Consider the following 19,120-nt stretch of genomic DNA (forward strand, 5'->3'; position numbering starts at 1 on the left):
GGCATAGGTACATAAAAGTTATAAGCCAAACCTGTGATGTTATAGACAGCTCATGATTTTATAGACCTAACCAGTAAAAAGAGAAACAAATGAAAACTGAGTCTCATGATGTGTATGCAAAGGAATCTAAGGTCTTTACTCTCTAGATATTGACGTGGTTACAAAGATTAATTACAGAAGAAAGCGACAGAGGAGTTCACATTTTGTGCAGCCCTCAGGTCACTTTTCTGCCCCATGACATCCTCACTCTTCCTCTTCTATCTTCTTGCCGTGAAACTCCCGGCTCTTCACTCGGAGCTTGTTGACCTGCGACTCTGCAATGTCAGCCCGCTCCTCGGCTTCCTCCAGCTCGTGCTGGATCTTGCGGAACTTGGAGAGGTTGACATTGGACAGCTCCTCCTGTGCGGGGAGAGGGAGTCGGTAGTGAGGAGCCCAGGGCAGGGGTTTCACTCCTCCTGCGCCTCGGCCTTGCGGGGCTGCAACTCTTCCATGGGGGAAGGCACAAACTTCCATCCCCCACCCACCGCTGCTTACACGTAAGCCTCACACAGACCTCCTCACCCTCCCGTATTCAGGACCCCGCTGTGAAAAACTTCACCGGTACTGTGTCACTCTTGAGGAGCTATTTTGTCCCTTGGTCTTGTCATTTCTGTGCTTATTCTCCCACTACTTGCTGCCCAACTGTCAGTGTGATTTACTAGGTTGAGAAAGACCCTGAAGCCTTCTGCTGTTGAACAGCCGCAGAGATTCAGGAACTTCTCAGTCAGTGGAGGCGGTCCCCAGGTTTGTTTCGACTGACCTCCTGTATAAAACCGGCTGCAGAACTTCCCTCAGTTCATCCCCGACTGCTGCAGGGTGCCCAGAACTCAGCAAAGCCTCATGGCACGATACTAGAACAGCGTGGCCAAGACTGTTGTGTCTTGGCAGTTTCTTTCATGCCCCGTTCCTGGTATTCATACTCATCTCAATGTGCGTGCTGCCCCGATGGAAGGTGGCTCTTGCCCATTCTGCAAGCAATACTTACAGCCTCCTCCGCTTGTCTCTTGTAGGACTTCACCTTCGTTTGCAGCTTGTCCACCAGATCCTGCAGCCTCAGAATATTCTTCCGGTCTTCCTCAGACTAAAGCAGTTGGCAAACAGGGAAGAGAAGGAATTAATGCTTCTGCGTCATGTGAGGTTAACAATTCCCCTTGGGGATGGTGCACACAAAATCTGACTTGCTGTGAGAAAACTCTGTCAGCCCAAGGAGGCCTCCTGCCTTACCTGGTAGGTCAGCTCCTTCACCCTCCTCTCGTACTTGCGCACACCCTTCACGGCTTCAGCGCTGCGCTTCTGCTCAGCATCAACCTCCCCTTCCAGCTCCCGCACCTGCAAAGAGAAGCCCGTCTTTGGAGCTTCCCTGCTCTCTCTCCAAGGGGCGTGCTCACTCATGCACAAATACCAGCGCTACGCACTCTGGCCTCCAGCTTCTGGATTTGCTTCTTGCCTCCCTTCAGAGCCAACTGCTCAGCCTCATCGAGACGGTGCTGCAGGTCCTTCACCGTCTGGTCCAGGTTCTTCTTCATCCTCTCCAGGTGGGCGCTGGTGTCCTGCTCCTTCTTCAGCTCTTCTGCCATCATGGCTGCCTGAGGAGAGCAAAGGGTCCAAGCCATTTTGGGGCTGGAGACAGTCTGGGAGAGACTACATCCACCACCAGCAGTGGAAGGACCGCCAAACTCACATCTGTGATGGCCTTCTTGGCCTTCTCTTCAGCATTGCGGGCTTCCTGGATCGTATCCTCCATTTCACCCTGAATTTGCATGATGTCTGTTTCCAGCTTCTTCTTGGTGTTGATTAAGCTGGTGTTCTGTGTAACAGGAAAGACATGACTCGTACTGTTAGACCTCATGCCTCCACATCAAGAGGTGAAAGTGTGAGTAATGTTTATGAAAATCTTTCATGCAAGAGTCCTCTTCAGAGCCATAGCAGCAATCCAGACATGGGTGGCTGGCTGGATTGGCCGTATCACAGCATGGCTGTTCAAGTGTTTACATAGTAATCACTTACAAGATGCACAGCAATCTTATTCTGTGTTATCCCTTGTTGATGGGACTAATTTCCAGCAGAGTGCCTGACCTGGGTATGGAGGAGCTGCACACGTTCAGTGGCATCCAGAAGCTCCTGCTCAGCCACTTTCCTCGACCGCTCCGTCTGCTCCAGGGCTGCCCGTAGCTCCTCAACTTCAGCCTGCAAGAGGTTGGCTCTGCGCTCCACCATGGCCACCTGCTCCTTCAGGTCCTCCTGTGTCCTGAGAGCATCGTCCAGGTGTAACTGGGTATCCTGTGACAGAGACAAGAGAAATTACGATGCGACAGTGTGCGCTGGGTACCAAAAAGGTCAGGGACTGAATTTCTTTTTCTGTAGCTTTGCTGGACTGACCTTGAGCACTGCCTGTGTGTTCCTCAGGTTCTTCTGTGCCTCTGCAGCCACGCGGTTGGCATGGCTCAGCTGGATCTCCATTTCATTCAGGTCTCCCTCCATCTTCTTCTTCAGCCGCAGGGCTTCATTCCGGCTCCTGATCTCAGCGTCCAGGGTGCTCTGCATGGACTCCACAATTCTGAGGTGGTTTCTCTTCAGCTGGTCGATCTCCTCGTCTTTCTCTGCTATCTTCCTGTCAATCTCAGACTTCACCTGGTTGAGCTCAAGCTGGAGGCGCAGGATCTTCCCCTCTTCATGTTCTAGGGAGGCCTGGACAAGTCAGCAGGAATAGTAACTTAAACTACTGTTTCCTTTCCAAGTAATCTCTTATGCACTACTTCATGAACTCTAGGCTTGCTTTCCTGCCATCTCTGCAGATAGCTACTCCCATACTTTCAGTCTCGACACCATTTATTAGCACTCTGTGTACCTCAGCTTCCTCCAGAGACGCTTGGAGTTCAGATTTCTCCTGCTCAATCTGCTTCTTGACTTTCTCCAGCTCATGAATCGCCTTTCCTCCCTCGGCAATCTGCTCCGTCAGGTCCGAAATCTCCTCTGTGGGAACAAAGACCAACGGCATGGTCAGGCACAGAGCAGAATGGCAAGGGCCCTGCCAACCAAAGGTGAGGGACATCACTGCCAACCTGCAGGCACAGACCCATGTGGAGCGGAGGGTAGCAGCAGCAGATAGTGAGAAAGCCCCGCCAGGAGCAGAGGGCTAGGGACTTACGCTGCAAGTTCTTGTTCTCACGCTTCAGCGTTTCCAGGTGATCCAAGGACTCCTCATAGGCATTCTTCATCTTAAACAGCTCCGTGCTGAGAGAGCGAGACTCCTTCTGGGAGGCTTCCAGCTCAGCCTGCGTTTCCTCATACTTCTGCTTCCACTCTGCCAGGATCTGAAGAGAAACGGGGCGTGAGTATGGATGTGGCAGTCAGGAGGGGATGCTCTGCCCAGGAGCCCCAGGCCGGGAGCCCAAAAGACCTTGTCAAAGTTCTTCTGCTTCTTATCCAGAGCTGCGCAGGCAGCATTCGATCGCTCCACGTCAATCATCAGGTCCTCCACTTCATTCTGCAGCCTCTGCTTTGTCTTTTCCAGGGAGGCACATTTGGCATTCACAGCTTCAACGTGTTCCTCTGCATCCTGCAGGCGCTGTGCCAGCTTCTTCCTGGGACGAGATAAGCACAACGCCAGATTAGAGCTAAAGGGTCTACCGCATCTGTGTCCTAGCACCTCCTGAGTATTCGGCCTGTCTCAGCCTTTCTAGCCCTAAAGGCTACGCTTGTCCTTCCAATCTACACTTTTTCCACAGCACACTTTTCCTCTCTCTCCCCTTCTCCCCTCTACCACAAAGACAGTATATCCCTGCCTTCATCCCATCCCTGTCCTAACCCAGTCTCAGAGACTCCAATTTCCAGTTTCCCTGGACAGTCTCAGTCTTCTCCAGCCATTCGACATCCCACTTCCCACGTACTTGGCCTCCTCCAGCTCCTCCGTGCGCTGAATAGCATCCGTCTCATATTTGGTTCTCCACTGGGCCACTTCGCTGTTGGCCTTGGACAGGGCACGCTGCAGCTCCCCCTTGGCTTCCTGCTCCTCCTCATATTGTTCCCGGAGCAAGTCACAGTCATGGCGAGCAGACTGCAAGGCGTGGGCCAGGGCATTCTTGGCCTGTGGGGACATTGGGATTGGTGACATAAGTACTTGTCTTGAGGTGCCTCTTGATAGTGAAATTGACAGTGAAATTAGAATGAAAGTCTAATTAGGCAAATGCAAAGCTGGGAGCTGATGAAGCCTTCATCAACGTGTTCGGGAGGATCAGGATATGTTAGTGACAGGTGCTCTGGGGACAGTAATCTGCTGTTTCTCTGAATGTTTCGACACATGTGTCTGAGTCCTGTCTAAGAGACTACCACCAGAATCTCACAAAAGCCTTGTGGATTACTTCCTCCAGCACAAAAATCATCATGCTTCCTTCCCTCTCTAGCTTATGAGTTGGGGGATGTCCATTACTGGTGTTCCCTCTGGCACTACATCTGTTTGGGGAAACAATGTTGAATCACTTTTGGGTTTAAAATATAAAATACTATGGACAGTATTTTCCAGATTCATACAGGGGTGATGTCGCTTGTTCAAAGAACAGTTTTATCACCAGAAAAAATCATTTTATATGGAACAGTTTCACCTTTGTTTCTTCCTCTAGATGTCTCTTGAGTTCCTCAATCTGTTGGGTAAATCCTTGCTTGCCCCTAGACAGCTGAGAAATCAGAGCATCCTTTTCCTCCACCTGGCGTGAATATTCACCTGGGAAGGGTAAAGTGAAAAAAGGTAACTAGACTACTAATAATATAATGTTAAACCCCTGTGATCAGTAGCTCTGAGATACAAGTTATCATCTTGGACCCTGTGGCATCTTCATGGCATGCAGTCCCACCCGTGGCACCTCAGGAATGAGGATGTCTCACCTGATTCTGTCTGCAGACGAGCTCTTTGAGTATTGAGGTCATTGATCATGCGCTGATTCTGTTCCTCCTTAGTTTTAATCTCACTCAGCTGGTCTTCCAGAGTGCGGCACATCTTCTCCAGATTTGCCTAGAGAGCAAACACAATGAAGGAAAGGAAATGAACACCCGCACTCGGCCTTATCCTCACATCAGGGATTTTTCTTATGAGAATGTGGCTGGTAGATGCAGTCTATGTGCCAGTCCTTGACCCTGTGAGCATGTTCTACTCCAATTCCATACCTTGGCTTTGGAGACAGACTCCATGTTACTGGCCAAGTCGTCAATCTCCATCTTCAGCTCACTCTTCTCCTTCTCCAGCTTCTGCTTCACTCGTTGCAGGTTGTCGATCTGCTCCCCAAGCTCAGCTGTGCTGTCTGCGTGCTTCTTCCGCAGGGCAGCAGCTGTGGCTTCATGCTGCAGCGTGGCCTCTTCGAGGTCACGGCGCATCTTCTGAAACTCTGCCTCACGCTTCTTGTTCATATCGATCTGAGCTGCAGTAGCCCCTCCTGCTTCTTCCAGGCGCTCGCTGATCTCCTCTAGCTCCCTGGAGAGGTCAGCCCGATGCTTCTCTGCTTTTGCCCGAGAGGTTCGCTCTGCCTCAATTTCCTCCTCCAGTTCCTCAATACGAGCCTGGGGAACATTAGGGACCCTTCACACCTCTGCCCTCCTCCTACCTGGCCTGTGTCTGGGTGAGAGAGGGGAAGGAGCAGAGACTTGCCTGCAGCTCCTTGATCTTCTTCTGTGATTGCATGCCCAGGGCTTGCTCATCCTCGATTTTGCTCTGGATCTGGCTGATTTCAAAGTCTTTCCTTTGGGCAAAGCAAACCGGGTTAGAGCTCAAAGAAAAAAGACAAGCACACCAGCCCAGCACACAACTGCCCCACAGCCACACTTACTTCTTCAGTTTCTCATCCAGCTGCTGCTTATCATTTTCCAAATCCATTATGCTGTCATGGGCCAGCTTCAGGTCTCCTTCGAGTTTCCTCTTAGCTCTCTCAAGGTCCATGCGCAGTTTCTTCTCTTGCTCCAGGGAACCTTCCAGCTAAAAAGAACAAGACCATGAGTGCTCTGCTGGCTACACTTTCCCCTACAAAGTTTTCTTTTTCATTTAGCTACCCATGTGCTTACATCGTCCACTTGCTGCTCCAGCTTGGTCTTAGCTTTGGTCAGAGTATTGACTTTGTCCTCTTCTACCTGCAAGTCATCCAGTGTCTGCTGATGGGCCTCTTGGAGGGCTTTCTTCTCTTTTGTCAGCTTGGCAATGGTCTCGTCCAAGGCTGCCATCTCCTCTGTGAGGTTTTTCACCTGTTGATTGTAAAAAAAGTGCCAAAAGTTTGCATAGAAGACGACTGCTAGTGCAGTGACTTTTTCACTTTGCAGTGCTTAACCAGGAGCTTGTTTTTCATTTGGGCTGCCTAGCTGCCCCACTGTGATGCTCCTGGCATGTTCCAAACCTAGCTTCATTCTGAGGATACACGGCTGATGTGGAAGGCTTCTGTCCCTTCACCATTTATGTGAGTGCCTGTGTGTTTACCTTGTTTTCAGTGGCATGCTTTTCCTTCTCCACTTTGGCCAACGTTAACTCGAGGTCATCTATATCTTTCTTCAGCTCTGAACATTCATCCTCCAGTTTTCTCTTCTTGGCTGTCAGCTCGGCATTAATTTCCTCCTCATCCTCAGCCCTTTCAGTCACCTCCTTAATTTTGGCTTCCAGCTGGATTTTGGTTTTGATGAGCTGGTCACATCTTTCCTCAGCATCAGCCAAGCTGTCTGCTTCCTGGTGGGGACACACAAATTTTTGTGGTTTGTAATGTTTTGAAGTTTCTCCGCACTCTCTTTTGTATCACTGAGTAGGCATGTGTTAAAATGGGGGCTGAACCTGGCCTTCCACTCCAGCAACTGGAAGATCTTGCCCGGTGTCTACTGTCATCTGGTATCCACATTGATGCCACAATTTTTGTGTCTCTTAAAAATCCCTCACAGACAGGGTAGCTGACAGATAAAGTATTCACTGGCTACTTCTTTTTAACTGACTTAATGTGAACCCCATAATGTTCAGGGAGTAAAGGCTTTGTGAGAATAATTTAGTGGAGCAAGTGGTGTTTTGTTTGATGTTAAGAATCTGCCTTTTCCTAACTGAGTTTGAATGGGCAGTATCCGTGTTTCTGAAAGTAATCAAGGCCTTCTAGTGTAGCTGGAAGTAGGAAAAGTGGGTCCTTCTCAGGTTTTCCTTTACTCTGTCAGACAGATACCCTGCTTTTAAACTTGAGTAGGTGGAGATACTTCCCTTGCAGTTCAGAGTTCTCTGCGGTGGATTACATGTTGGCTAGTGTTGCCCTCTTTCCTCAGACAGCAGGAATGCCGAGAATCTCATGTGGGGCTGCCGTGAGACTCACCACGCCCCTGCCAGTGCCTGTTTACTCAGCGCTAAGAGTGTGCAATTTAGACTGTTTTCTGCTGCACGTTAGTCAGCTTCCTGCAGGTCTCTGCTTAGGGTAAGAAGCATTCTGGCTGTATAACATTCTTTTCCCAACGACAAATGAACGGTGATACTCACAGCCTGCACTTGGAGCTGCAGGTCATTTTTCTCCTGCAGTAAGGTCACCATTTTCTCCTCCAGCTCCTTCCTCTTTGCCTCAGACTTTGCAAGCTCTTCCTTGGTTTTCTCAAACTCTTGTTTCATGTTGGCCATCTCCTTCTCAGATTCCGCACTCTTCAGCAAGGGCTTGATCTTGAAGAACAGCTTCATCCAGGGCCAGTGCTTGACATTCATGAATGCACGAACATTGTACTGGATACAGAAGATTGAGTCCCTGAAGAAACATTCACATAGCTATTAGATACCTCACATTGGCTGAATTTAGACTGAATTGTCCAATTACCATGAGAACTTGGTGCATGGGTGAGAAAAGTCTACCTCCTCTCCACCATTTTCCGATACTCCACTCTCATCAGGAAGCCCCTGCATCGGGCTTGCGTCATGGTCATAATCTCTGCTAGCTTCTCATCTCTCATCTCCTCCAGCAGACCTATCAGTCCAGCTTTGAAGAACACCTTAAGAAAGGGAACATTGTAGCACATCACTCTCTAATTTTGTGTAACAGAGGCACATAGTGTTTGAACACAGGACTTGTTTCTACCTTGGTGTGACCAAATCTGTACTGCGTGTGGTCCACATCAATGGATCCAAGAAGCTTCTCTGAAGCCTTCTTGCTATCCATGAACTGACCTTCTGGAATAGCACTTGCATTAAGCACTCTGTATCTGTAGGAGAAAGCAAAACATGAAGAAATCCACATTACTGAAACCACCGCTGTGACTGAACCCCACAGCCTTCTCAGCAACAGCCAACTGTGTGACTGAGTGATGTCATGTACGAGGGATAGTCCATTCTTTCAAGACAGTGCAAGTGAAGATTTCATACTGTTGACTCAGACTCCAAGGGAATCCTGATCAATGGCATTTCCATATCGTCATGAACCAGTAGTGAAACATTTTTATATTACTACTCAGTTCCTTGTTAAAATCTTTGTGTTAGGCTATTCAGCCTGTTCTCAGCAATAGCTCTCAGCTGGTCATTTTCAGCAACAGCTGACTATGTCGTTGATAGGGACAGACCTCCCTAAAGACAGTGCAGAGGCATTTTTAGGACATTGGGTGGAAACATGTATAGTTGTTCAAATGCAAAGTGGAGGTGTGAAGGAAACTTTTATGTTACATCATCATTTCTCAGTAGTAGACTGCTGTAATGTGATTTGATGACAGACTGTATACCCTAAACTGTGTAGTTAATATGATACTTCAGTAATTTAGGACGTAGAAGGTGTGGAATAGGAAAAGAATGGGGAGAAAGGTGTGGCAGTCTCACCTTTGTTTGAAGTCAGCGTACAGGACTCTGCTGGGGAATCCTTTCCTGCAAATTCTGATCCCTTCCAGCACACCATTGCATCGTAGCTGATGCAGCACCAGCTCATGCTCCATGGCACCTAACAAACACCACCATTAGTGACCACCCCATTGTTTGACACTCAGGAGAAGAGCTTCTGCTGCTCAAGTTTTCCTCCTATTGGATCCCCTTACCAGGTGTTTTTGTTTCATTTGGGATGATGCATCGTACAAAATGGGGGTGAGTGCTGCGCAGATTTGTCATCAGCTTGTTTAAATTCTCCTGTGAGATCATAAGGTGAAGTTTAGATTAAAGCTTGTAAGCACTTCATGCTTATATATAATAGGCAAATAAATACTGAATGTTTCAGTGTCTTGACCTATCAGAAATGCATGGTTATGCATGAATCAGACTTTGCTCAGGGAATTACAGGGTTATCTTCTCACAGAAATTCTACTGAACTCCTGTGTTATTTCAGTGGGTATTTTCAATAAAGAGGTAATGAATTCTACCCTTACCCGGAAAAGAGCTGAGACAGTCTGGAAAGAAGAACCCTTCTTCTTGCCACCCTTCTTGCCACCACCACCACCAGCCTCTGCAAAATTAAAGAAAATGAGCAGATGTCTTTACCATTGTCTTTGAGATTCCCCTTTGTACAGTATGAACACATGGAACATGGACTTTACAGAGCTTACCTGCTTCCCCACCGTAGTTGGCAAAGAGTAGAGCCAGCGTCTTCACAGATGATTTCTGGTACAACCCAATGACAGTTTCATTCAGGGGGTCCTTGTTCTTCTCCAGCCAGCCAGTGATGTTGTAGTCCACCGTGCCAGCATAGTGCACCAGGGAGAAGTGGGCCTCAACCTTGCCTTTGGCAGGCTTGGGCTTCTGGAAGTTGCTGGACTTGCCCAGATGCTGGTCGTAGAGCTTGTTCTTGAAAGAGGTGTCCGTTGCCTTGGGGAACATGCACTCCTCTTCCAGGATGGAGAAGATGCCCATGGGCTGGAAGGTACCACAAAAAAGTGACAGAGAAAAATTATAATGATGTGAAGCATGTGCTACGAACATCAAAGGTACCAGTGTAGCATCTCAGCCTGAATAAGGGCCTAAGTTTGTCAGGAGTTGTTCTCAGCCAGGGAGCTTATTTCTGCCTTCCCTTGCCTTCCTGCAGCCTTTTTTCACAGAACTGGTAAGAACGTCTGTCCGGTTCAGGGTAGAATTGGGAGTAGAATTGGAGGGAGAAGTGGTAAATAGAAAAATAGTTGGGAAAATAGCTACAAGAGGCCTAGTTGTTTTGGAAAGTCAGGCGAGATGATATTTATTTCCCCCATTTGTGTGTGGAGTTCTGACTTCAGTCTTCAGAGGAAAAAAGGAAAGGAGACTGCCTCCAGTTTGTTTTGAAGAAGTCTGTTGGTGGGTGTCCAGGCTACATTTTCCATGCTTGAAGACCAGGTAATGCAGGACTGATGACACAGATTTGCATTACCTAATTTCTCTTCACCAGACTAAAATAAATTTCAGTGCAAAATATTTTGCTTAGCTGCCACTGAATGTCTGGCCACGAGTTCTTTCTGAGCTGAATCTGGCTCAGAAACATCACAGAATTCCAAAATACATTGTACACTTGTATGGAAAAGGTACCTTCTCAATGAGCTCAATGCAGGCAGCCAGGTCCATCCCAAAGTCAATGAACTCCCATTCAATTCCTTCCTTCTTGTACTCCTCCTGCTCCAGCACGAACATGTGGTGGTTGAAGAACTGTTGCAGTTTCTCATTGGTGAAGTTGATGCACAGCTGCTCAAAGCTGTTGAACTGCCCAAAGCAAGGAGAGGTGCACAGGTTCTCAAGGTGTGGCAAACGCCACAGGGTTTTGCTAGCATTCTCCTAATGCTGTTTGAAGTTCCCCAGCCAAAACACCACTCCTAGCCATACTGTAACAGTGTGTGTTTCCTTGGCAGGACTTCTACTGTAAAATTTACTGTCCTCTAAGGATTTGATTATTATTATTTTTACTTTTGAAATCAAGCTAAAAGTAACATTTCTTTTTTTACTGTGCTACTCAAAAGCAAATCCTTCAGTAACCTTAGCTGCAGCATTGTGTAGGTGTCTCAGCTCTCTGACCTCCCAGAGAGGGGAAACATCCTCGGTGTCCCACCCAAGAATTTCTCCACCCTCAGATCAACAACCCGGGGGTTTCTCTGCTCTGACACAGAAGTCCTACCATCATCACTGCATTCACAACACAGCAAAGATGCTGTGAACTTTCCCATAGCACTACCCTTTCCTTGGCTCTTCCAAGAGCATCCACACCTTTGGCCCACATCTGTGTGAGCCTTAGTCCTAGAGCTGTCTCTTGTTTGCAAAGCCTAAGACCTTTGCAAGCTCAAGAGCCTCTGAGACCATTTGTCAGAAAGCAAAGCTTTCTTCTACCTGTTGGCAGTGTTAGAATCAAAGTGTTTGTTTAGCAAAGCCATTTGAGGGTGCTAGTGTGGCAGAGAAGAGGGAGAGGTTTCTAGAAAACTGCAGATGATGTGGATAAATTTCTGAATCTTCTTAAAAAGAAGTGTGTGTCTGAGTCCTCATGACAGCTCCCTAGCTCTCTCTCCCTTGACTATGGTGCCAAATCCTTGTTCCTTACATCAAAGATCTCAAAGCCAGCAATGTCCAGGACACCAATGAAGTACTGCCTGGGTTGCTTGGTATCCAGTTGTTGGTTGATACGAATAACCATCCACAAGAACATCTTCTCATAGACAGCTTTTGCCAGGGCACCAACTGCATTGTTCACCTAAAGCAAAGAGGAAAGGACCAGAGTTACCTCCTAGGGTCAAAGAAGAATGCTCAAGTACTTTTTTAAGCCATTTTTCTACTTACCTGTTCCACAGTTTGACCTTTGGTCACGTATTCGTTCCCAACCTTGACTCGGGGATAACACAGGGCTTTGAGCAGGTCAGCTGAGTTAAGGCCCATCAGGTAGGCAGCCTTGTCAGCCACTAAAGAGGGGGAGAGCGAGAGAGAGAGAAGCATTTATCTTTGGACAATGGCTAGAACTCTGCTGTTCATGTTCTAGAAATGGAAAAGCATTGGTCTGATCTCATACAGAAGGTCAGGGAAGGAATGTAAATTCCGGAAGCTAAGGATGGCCTTCTTTGAAAGCAAGTGCTTGAAGGTTTTACAGAGAGCGAGAGTTATCCTGTGTTGAAGTTGAACTTCCCCCTTTCAGGCTGTCTGTGTTTGGGGAGTATCCGTTGGATAAAGTAATAGTATTACCCATGATCAGGGAAGCACCTCTGCAGTTAGATAGACAATGAACAAAGATGCTTTTCCTCAGTGTTTTATGTGGTGACTCAGACCAAAAAAGGCCTGTCTATGGAGGCTCACATACCATCTCTGTAAACAGAGAAGTTCTTGGAATAAGTCAGTTGCTGAATTTGCTGATACCTTCTGTGCCATCTGGCTCTGCCTGCTCCTCTCGTTGTTTCTGCTTGAACTTCAAGTTCCCGTAGTGCATGACAGCCCCTGTCAGCTTGTAGATGGCGGTCTTTTCATCAGCAGTGAAGCCCAGGATGTCAATGGCACTCTGGCAACAGAATCAGTGAAGTAAAAACATTGCCTAACAACCCTAACAATCTCATTAAAAATATTTTCTTTATAGTACTTACATCTGTAGCCATGAGCTCTTCCTGGTCATCAATGCTGGGAACAGTGACCTCACCTTGACTCACAAAGTGGAAATCGTAAGGGTTGGTGGTAATGAGGAGCATGTCTGGAAGCAGGAAGAGGCAAGGCATGGGCTTAGTTTTGCCAACCAGGTAACAGAGGGGACTGTTGCTCAGCGATCATCCTCAAAAAGACATAATGATCCTTCCTACCAATTAGCTCTGGCTTCTTGTTGGAGGTGATCTGATAAAATATGTGGTAGCTTCTTTCTGCCTTGAGCTGGAAAGTGACTCTGGACTTCTCCAGCAGATCTGTCAAGGAAGGTAGAAAGAGTCAGGCACAGGAATGCACATGGAGGTGGGAATTTGGAAAGGAACGGGATCATGCCAGGAGAGTCTCTTACAAGTTTCAATGTCAGCAGAAGCCAGTTTGCCCGTAGCGCCAAAGTGGATTCTGATGAATTTGCCCTGTTAAGGAGTAGCAGCAGCATTTCAGCCTGGATGGGTTCTTTTGACATCTTCTTTACGTGGAATACTTCTAGGGTTATCACTTATCTTGTAATGAGAGATTTTGTCCAAAGCAACAACTTACAAAGCGTGAGGAGTTGTCATTCCTCACGGTCTTGGCGTTGCCAAAGGCCTCCAGCAGTGGGTTGGCGCTGATGATTTGATCCTCCAGCGTTCCCTGCCAGATGATAATGATTGCTGGTTATGCTTTCCAAAAATCATGTCAGGAACAGAGGAGCTTGATTCAAGCTCCTATCTATTAATCAATGGTTTCATCCTCAAGCATTCCCTACAGGGTGATAATTATCCAGTTACAGTGTTTAGCTGACACGGCAATCACATGCCAAGTGTTTAGTCTGCTGTTCCTGACTCACCTGCATTTTGCCTGACTGCTCCTCCTTCTTCTTCTCCCCACTCGCTGCAATTGTTGCAAAGTACTGGATGACACGCTTTGTGTTCACAGTCTTCCCTGCACCGGATTCTCCACTGTCAAACCAAAGAGAGAAGCAGAGATTGTGTGGTGAGGCAGGAGGTCCCCTGGCACCGGGCAGCCCCACAGGGACCCGGATAGGGAGTGTACATACGTGATGAGGATTGACTGGTTCTCACGATCTGTGAAAGAGGCAGAAACAAAGAGATTAATATGTATCTTGAATATCCTGGATAAAAATATTCTTGGGACTTTTAGAGGATGCACTAGCAGTAGGCAGCTAATTCCTTTTATAAACCTCTAGTGCCTTCACCGCTAATTCCTTTTTAACATTTTAAAGTACCCAGCTGTAGCTGGGAAGCTGATATGTCAACACTGATATGGACATCAGGTGTAGTATACATGCTTCTTTTTCTTTTCATGTCAAGCTGCTCATTTTCTTTATGAAAAGGATTCCAACTAAGGAGTAGTTTTGTTGTTACTGATTAATTGAACTATCTATAAGCTAAAGTGAAGTGGACCAGGTGCTTCTCATAAATTTTGTAACATAGGAACAACCACGCCTGCTCAGTCCATAGACCCTCCTAGATGGTTTTCCTGTCAGTGGCCAATTGATTGTTGCCTAAAGAAAATCTCAAAAACGTTGTAAGAATGTAGTAACCTTTTACCAGAATACTCTCCCATACTCTGAAATATTGAAATTTTGGTACTTCCAGAGCTAGATTTCATGGTTTTTTGTGTAATAGCTTGGGCTGTGTTTGCTTTCCAGAATTTTATCTGGTTGCTTTATTAACACATGCTCTGTTCTTTTTGTGTTCCTTCAACTCTTATCACCCAGTCTGCTCCATTTTTGAACCACTTACTGTGTGAAGGAAAAAAATGTGTTTGGTGCTGATCTTGGTTTTTCATGTACACTTTCCTTGTCTATTCATCTTCTCCATGCCACACATAATGTTATGAAGTAACATAAATGATTTCTCTAGCGTTACCTGAACAGATGTCCTGCCATACCTTTGGGAAACCTTTTCATCTTTGTCTTGACCTGTTCCATTTCTATTATAGTCTTTTTTGAAAAAGGAAGGGCAGAAATGCATACAGTACACAAGGTGCAGACATTATATTATATCATGTAAACACCATGATATAATGATGTTTTCTGTTTTGGTCTCTATTTCTTGCTCAGTGATCTCCAGCTTTCAACTTGTTCTTTTGTAGATTTCTGAGCACTGACCCAAAATTTTCAAAGCTGTATTAAAGGATGTAAATAACAGAAGCAGTAGTTGTCAGCAATGAGCCTATCTTCTGAGTTTTTTTCCTACATCCATTGTTTTACATTCTTGTTGACCAAACTTTGTTGCCACATCACTGAATAATAATGTGATCATTTAATATCATAAAGTCCCTCTGAAATTTTTCACTGTTAGACTTCATCTTTACTGGCCTGAAGGACTGAGTCAAATCAGAAAGCTTGTCATCATTTCCAGAGCATTTTAAAAAATGTTCAACAGCAGAAGTCCCAGAACAGACCCTGGTGTGACATCATTGATAAAATCTTTGCACTATGAAAACTGAAAAAAACTATTTTTACCATGTCTTACTTTTTCTTAACCAGTTCTTTTTGTACCTTCTCAGATCTATAGCTGGTAGGGAATGCAAGCATAAAAAATTATGCTAAGATGCTAAGAATAGCTGCTTTATCAACTGTGCTGAAGATCTTTGTTGAATTCAGATAGGTTACCTTCACCAGCTCTCCTTTGTTAAAAAAAAATCACTAGTTTTGTAAGGCAAGACTTCCCTTTTCTTGGTAAGTCACATATATTCACATGCCCAGTAATTGCCTTGTTTAGAAATTGCTGGCAGTTTGCCTTTTACAAAAATCAAGCTTACTGGTATAATGTTCCTTAAAACTCCCTCATAAATCTTTTTAAAAGTTAGTGTAACACTTGCCATTTTCCAGGCAATTTTCGGTGAGAATTTTTGAGCTGTAGAGTTCCACTGGAAAGCCTGGTTGAATTCTGTCCTGGCAATTTGCTAGTTTTTATTTTATTGTTGGGTTTTTTTAAGGACACTTGAATCAGAAGTTGTTCCTCTGATGAATCCCACTATTAGGAGGAGTTCCAGAAATGCATACTTCACACACTGCTTTAAGGTAAACAAACTAAAATCTCATGTAGTTGTTCTGGTATGACCTTATATTTTCGAAGCTGTCTTTTTAAATTTTGACTCTGTCAGTACAGACTCTACAGACTCATTTTAAGCCCTTCTGCTGCTCCTTATGTATTTGAAAAAGAAATAAGCGTAAGTTTTTATGCATGCTGCAAGTTGTTCACAAATCTTCAATTTTGCATATGTTTTGTGTTTTCACAGTTAACTAGCCAGAGTTATGTTTTGAAGAAAGTATATGTGTGTTTAATAACCTACCTTAATAGGCTGGCTAGCTGGACTGGCTTTCAAAGAAAGTGCTTTTTGCCAGATGATTTACATTTGTTCTATGCCTCTAGGATGGTGTTTTGCAATAATCTGCATGCAGTCGAAGAGACTAAATCATTAGGTAGCTAACTCCCTGGTGGAAGTGGAAAAGTCTGGGTTTGTGGTCACCAAGTTCCTGCCCATCTCTTGAAGATGCCAGCAAGAGTACATGTATGATGACTTATGTAAGTACTGCTATGGTAAGACACACTAGCCAAACATCAATTTATTACAGTTCCATTTTCATAGTATTCTCTTCCAATTAACCTTCTTACCTTTCTAAATGCTACAGAATTAAATACAGTAAGGGGGGGGGGGGGGGGGCGGGGAGGAGGGAACACAAGATTGATTTTAACAAATTAAAATATACATCTCTTTGTTTAATATTTTTTCTGACTAATCTACTCTTTCTTGAAATTCTGGAGATTTAGACAATGCTAGAAAAGTTTTCACCACCCTTCTTTCTTATTGCTTCCATTTATATTAATGAATGGAAAAGAAGAAATTGTTTCTGAGATGGTAGGAGGGCATATCAATTTTCTGAGCAGGTTTCACTGTAATGTCTGACTAAAACTGCTTCCTGAGTTATTGTTAAACCACCATAGGAAGCACTGGCTTCAATGTTGAATGTCCTTTCCCTTTACACCCAGTCTTATTTACAGAACTCCACCCTAGTGACTTTCAGTCCTATAAAGCAGATAATTCAAAGAACAATACTCTAAACTAAGAAAAACCCAAAACTCTAAAAGCTTATCCAAAGTTCTTCAAAGGAAAATCTCATAATGTATTCAGCATTAAACCATATCCTCCCAAATACCTTGGACAGTAAATGCTAATGTTGTTAGAAATATGATCTCAATGATGGTGTCCGGTAAAGAAAATATTTCCAAAGATAAGAGGACATCCACCCTCCCAACATCAGTAAACTGAACTATTTTGCAGTGAAAAGACTTTTTCTCTCCTCTGTGAGTGTTCACAGCCAAATAATTTAAAGAAAACCAAGCAACTCACCAGTCAACATGAACTGATAGGCGTTGTCAGAGATGGAGAAGATGTGTGGAGGGGCCTCCTGGCGCTTCTTGCCTCGGTAGGCCAACACCACCTCCGGGTTGTACACCGGCAGCCACTTGTAGGGGTTGACAGTGACGCAGAAGAGACCCGAGTAGGTCTGCGAGGAATGGAGACAGCACGTTGGCTTCCACTTAGCCTGGCAGAGCAGTTCCTCCTAGCTACCCAGAGGAAGACTGCTGCCGGTACTTACGTAGATCATCCAGGCTGCATAACGCTCTTTGAGGTTGTACAGCACAGCGGGTTCGTGGAGGTGGGTCATCATGGCCATGTCCTCGATTTTATCATACTTGGGAGGGTTCATGGAGAAGATTTGATCTTCCTTCACCGTCAGGGTCTGTCAGAGGAAGAAGGAGATGCATGTATGTCAGCGAAGAGCTGAGACTGGGAATGAATTACATACAATTTTTAAGCCTTGATTTTTACTCACTTCTCCCGCTTCAGACTTGACAGTGACCTTCCCTGATTCCCTACTCTGGATTGTCCCTTTCACAAAGGATTCCTTAGGATGTACCACAAAGACTGATGACTTGGCATCAAAAGGCTTGTTCTGTGCCTCAATTCTCTCCTTTTCCGATTTTCGGAGATAAGGAGCTGCCTCCCCAAAGGCAGCCATCTCAGCATCCGGAGAGGACATGTCTGCGCTTTATTGAAGGCACGTCAGCAGAGAACCCTGTGGGAGAAGAGAAATGTAGCATCAATAGATCATTAATGTACCTTGCTTGCAAGGAGCCCTTTTCCAGTGTTTTACAATTGTGCACATACTAGAATTGCTAAAAATGGTAAAACTAGCCTTCCTCCTGTTTAATGATTTAAACCCAGAAAAGAAAAATCTTGTTTTCATCCTGGAATAATACAAAGTAACTTTTTAAAAATTGCTGTTATTTGTGTCTTGTGACACTGTACAGATTGTACATTGGCTTTACAGATTATACAGATTGTACAGTGTCGTACTTGAAAATTTGAATTACGTTAAAGGAACATTCTTATTCTTACATAAAATTCAAGAAAAGGTATAGGTAGAGAATACACAGATGCCTTGAAAGCAGTTGGAAAAACTTATTTGGAAACCAGTTTCAGCAGGAAGAATATACTGAATAATATGCAATAAGAGGAGATACCTAATATCAACAAATCGCTAGACCCAGCACACTTACCTTGAAACTTTTCTTGGAGACAGGGCAGAGCACTGCAGACACTTTTATAGAGTCTGCTTGGCAGATGCTCTGGATTCCTCCTCTTTCTTCGGTCAAAATATTTTTTGGCAAACATTCTTTGGCAAAGCATTGTCTGGCAAACTTAAATAAGGGCAGAATTGTCATTTGATTTGACCAGATATATTTAGAAATGTTTTGTATCTTACCAATGATGTGAATGTATCGACTATAAATAATTTGACAAGAGACTTAAGGAGAGAATCTCAATTAGTCAAGGCACTTGGAGAACTTGGATGTGGGACTTATGGATTCTATTGCTGCATTTCCAGTGATTTCCTCCTGGATTCAAGGCAGATTTTTATTGCACGTCTGTACTGCAACTCTTCCAGTTGCATTGTGCAGATAATATTAATGTTTTCCACATGATGTTCTGAGGCTAATGAAGAAATGCATTAGGGCAGCAGATATAAATTGTGTGAAAAAAAAGCTAAAATGTTCCTGTAAAATGAATTTAACTCTTCTGTTCAACTAATATTTGAAATGAGAGAAACAAAATGTGTTACAGCCCAAATTCTTACATCCAACATTCTTGGGAACTGAGATGCAGCCCAAGAAAAAAAAAAATTACAATCTTTTTCTAAACATTCCTGTTGAAAGATAAGGTACACACAAAAATGCATTAGGTACAAAGATGATTAAGTATAAATGTGTAATATTTAGTGACCAGCACTAAAGTAATTAACAAAGTTTTTACTGTGCCTCCACCTTTAGTAGAGGAAGCAGAGGAGGTCTCTGTAGCCTGTCACTACCTGCAACCCCAAAAAACCCACCCCTCCACCCAAACACAGCTCTACACACAATCACACACACAGCATACAGTCCGAGATCCTCTGCACTCTGATACATCCTCAATCCAGCAATCCCATCCCATCACAAATATCTTGCACACTTACACATTCATACAGTTCCAGCAACAAAAGCTATC

At 45.0% G+C, this 19,120-nt stretch overlaps 1 protein-coding gene across 5 annotated transcripts; it reads right to left on the reverse strand.

Annotated features, from left to right (window-relative positions):
• Positions 1 to 243: 243 nt before the first annotated feature.
• Positions 244 to 17,615, reverse strand: LOC132318942 (myosin heavy chain, skeletal muscle, adult-like). Of its 5 annotated transcripts, none has more exons than XM_059827987.1 (38): positions 17,409 to 17,615; positions 17,172 to 17,315; positions 16,922 to 17,078; positions 13,596 to 13,623; positions 13,386 to 13,497; positions 13,097 to 13,189; positions 12,909 to 12,972; positions 12,718 to 12,816; positions 12,508 to 12,611; positions 12,287 to 12,425; positions 11,720 to 11,838; positions 11,484 to 11,633; positions 10,487 to 10,657; positions 9,545 to 9,847; positions 9,364 to 9,438; positions 9,040 to 9,127; positions 8,828 to 8,945; positions 8,100 to 8,223; positions 7,877 to 8,013; positions 7,517 to 7,772; positions 6,494 to 6,736; positions 6,088 to 6,264; positions 5,856 to 6,001; positions 5,678 to 5,768; positions 5,200 to 5,589; positions 4,921 to 5,047; positions 4,641 to 4,759; positions 3,930 to 4,126; positions 3,440 to 3,623; positions 3,188 to 3,353; positions 2,888 to 3,012; positions 2,419 to 2,727; positions 2,116 to 2,319; positions 1,721 to 1,846; positions 1,455 to 1,625; positions 1,264 to 1,368; positions 1,025 to 1,120; positions 244 to 399 (listed from the first exon to the last, which is right to left on the reverse strand). In XM_059827987.1, the coding sequence occupies exons 1-38, from the start codon at positions 17,613 to 17,615 to the stop codon at positions 244 to 246; spliced, it is 5,820 nt and encodes a 1,939-aa protein (XP_059683970.1). The 5 variants fall into 5 exon arrangements, with proteins under 5 accessions (XP_059683970.1, XP_059683968.1, XP_059683972.1 ...); XM_059827985.1 differs by having other exon boundaries at positions 9,364 to 9,440; positions 9,541 to 9,847; XM_059827989.1 differs by having other exon boundaries at positions 9,364 to 9,417; positions 9,527 to 9,847.
• Positions 17,616 to 19,120: the final 1,505 nt, after the last annotated feature.

Source organism: Gavia stellata, chromosome 22, assembly GCF_030936135.1.
Source record: "Gavia stellata isolate bGavSte3 chromosome 22, bGavSte3.hap2, whole genome shotgun sequence".
Lineage (NCBI taxonomy): Eukaryota > Metazoa > Chordata > Aves > Gaviiformes > Gaviidae > Gavia > Gavia stellata.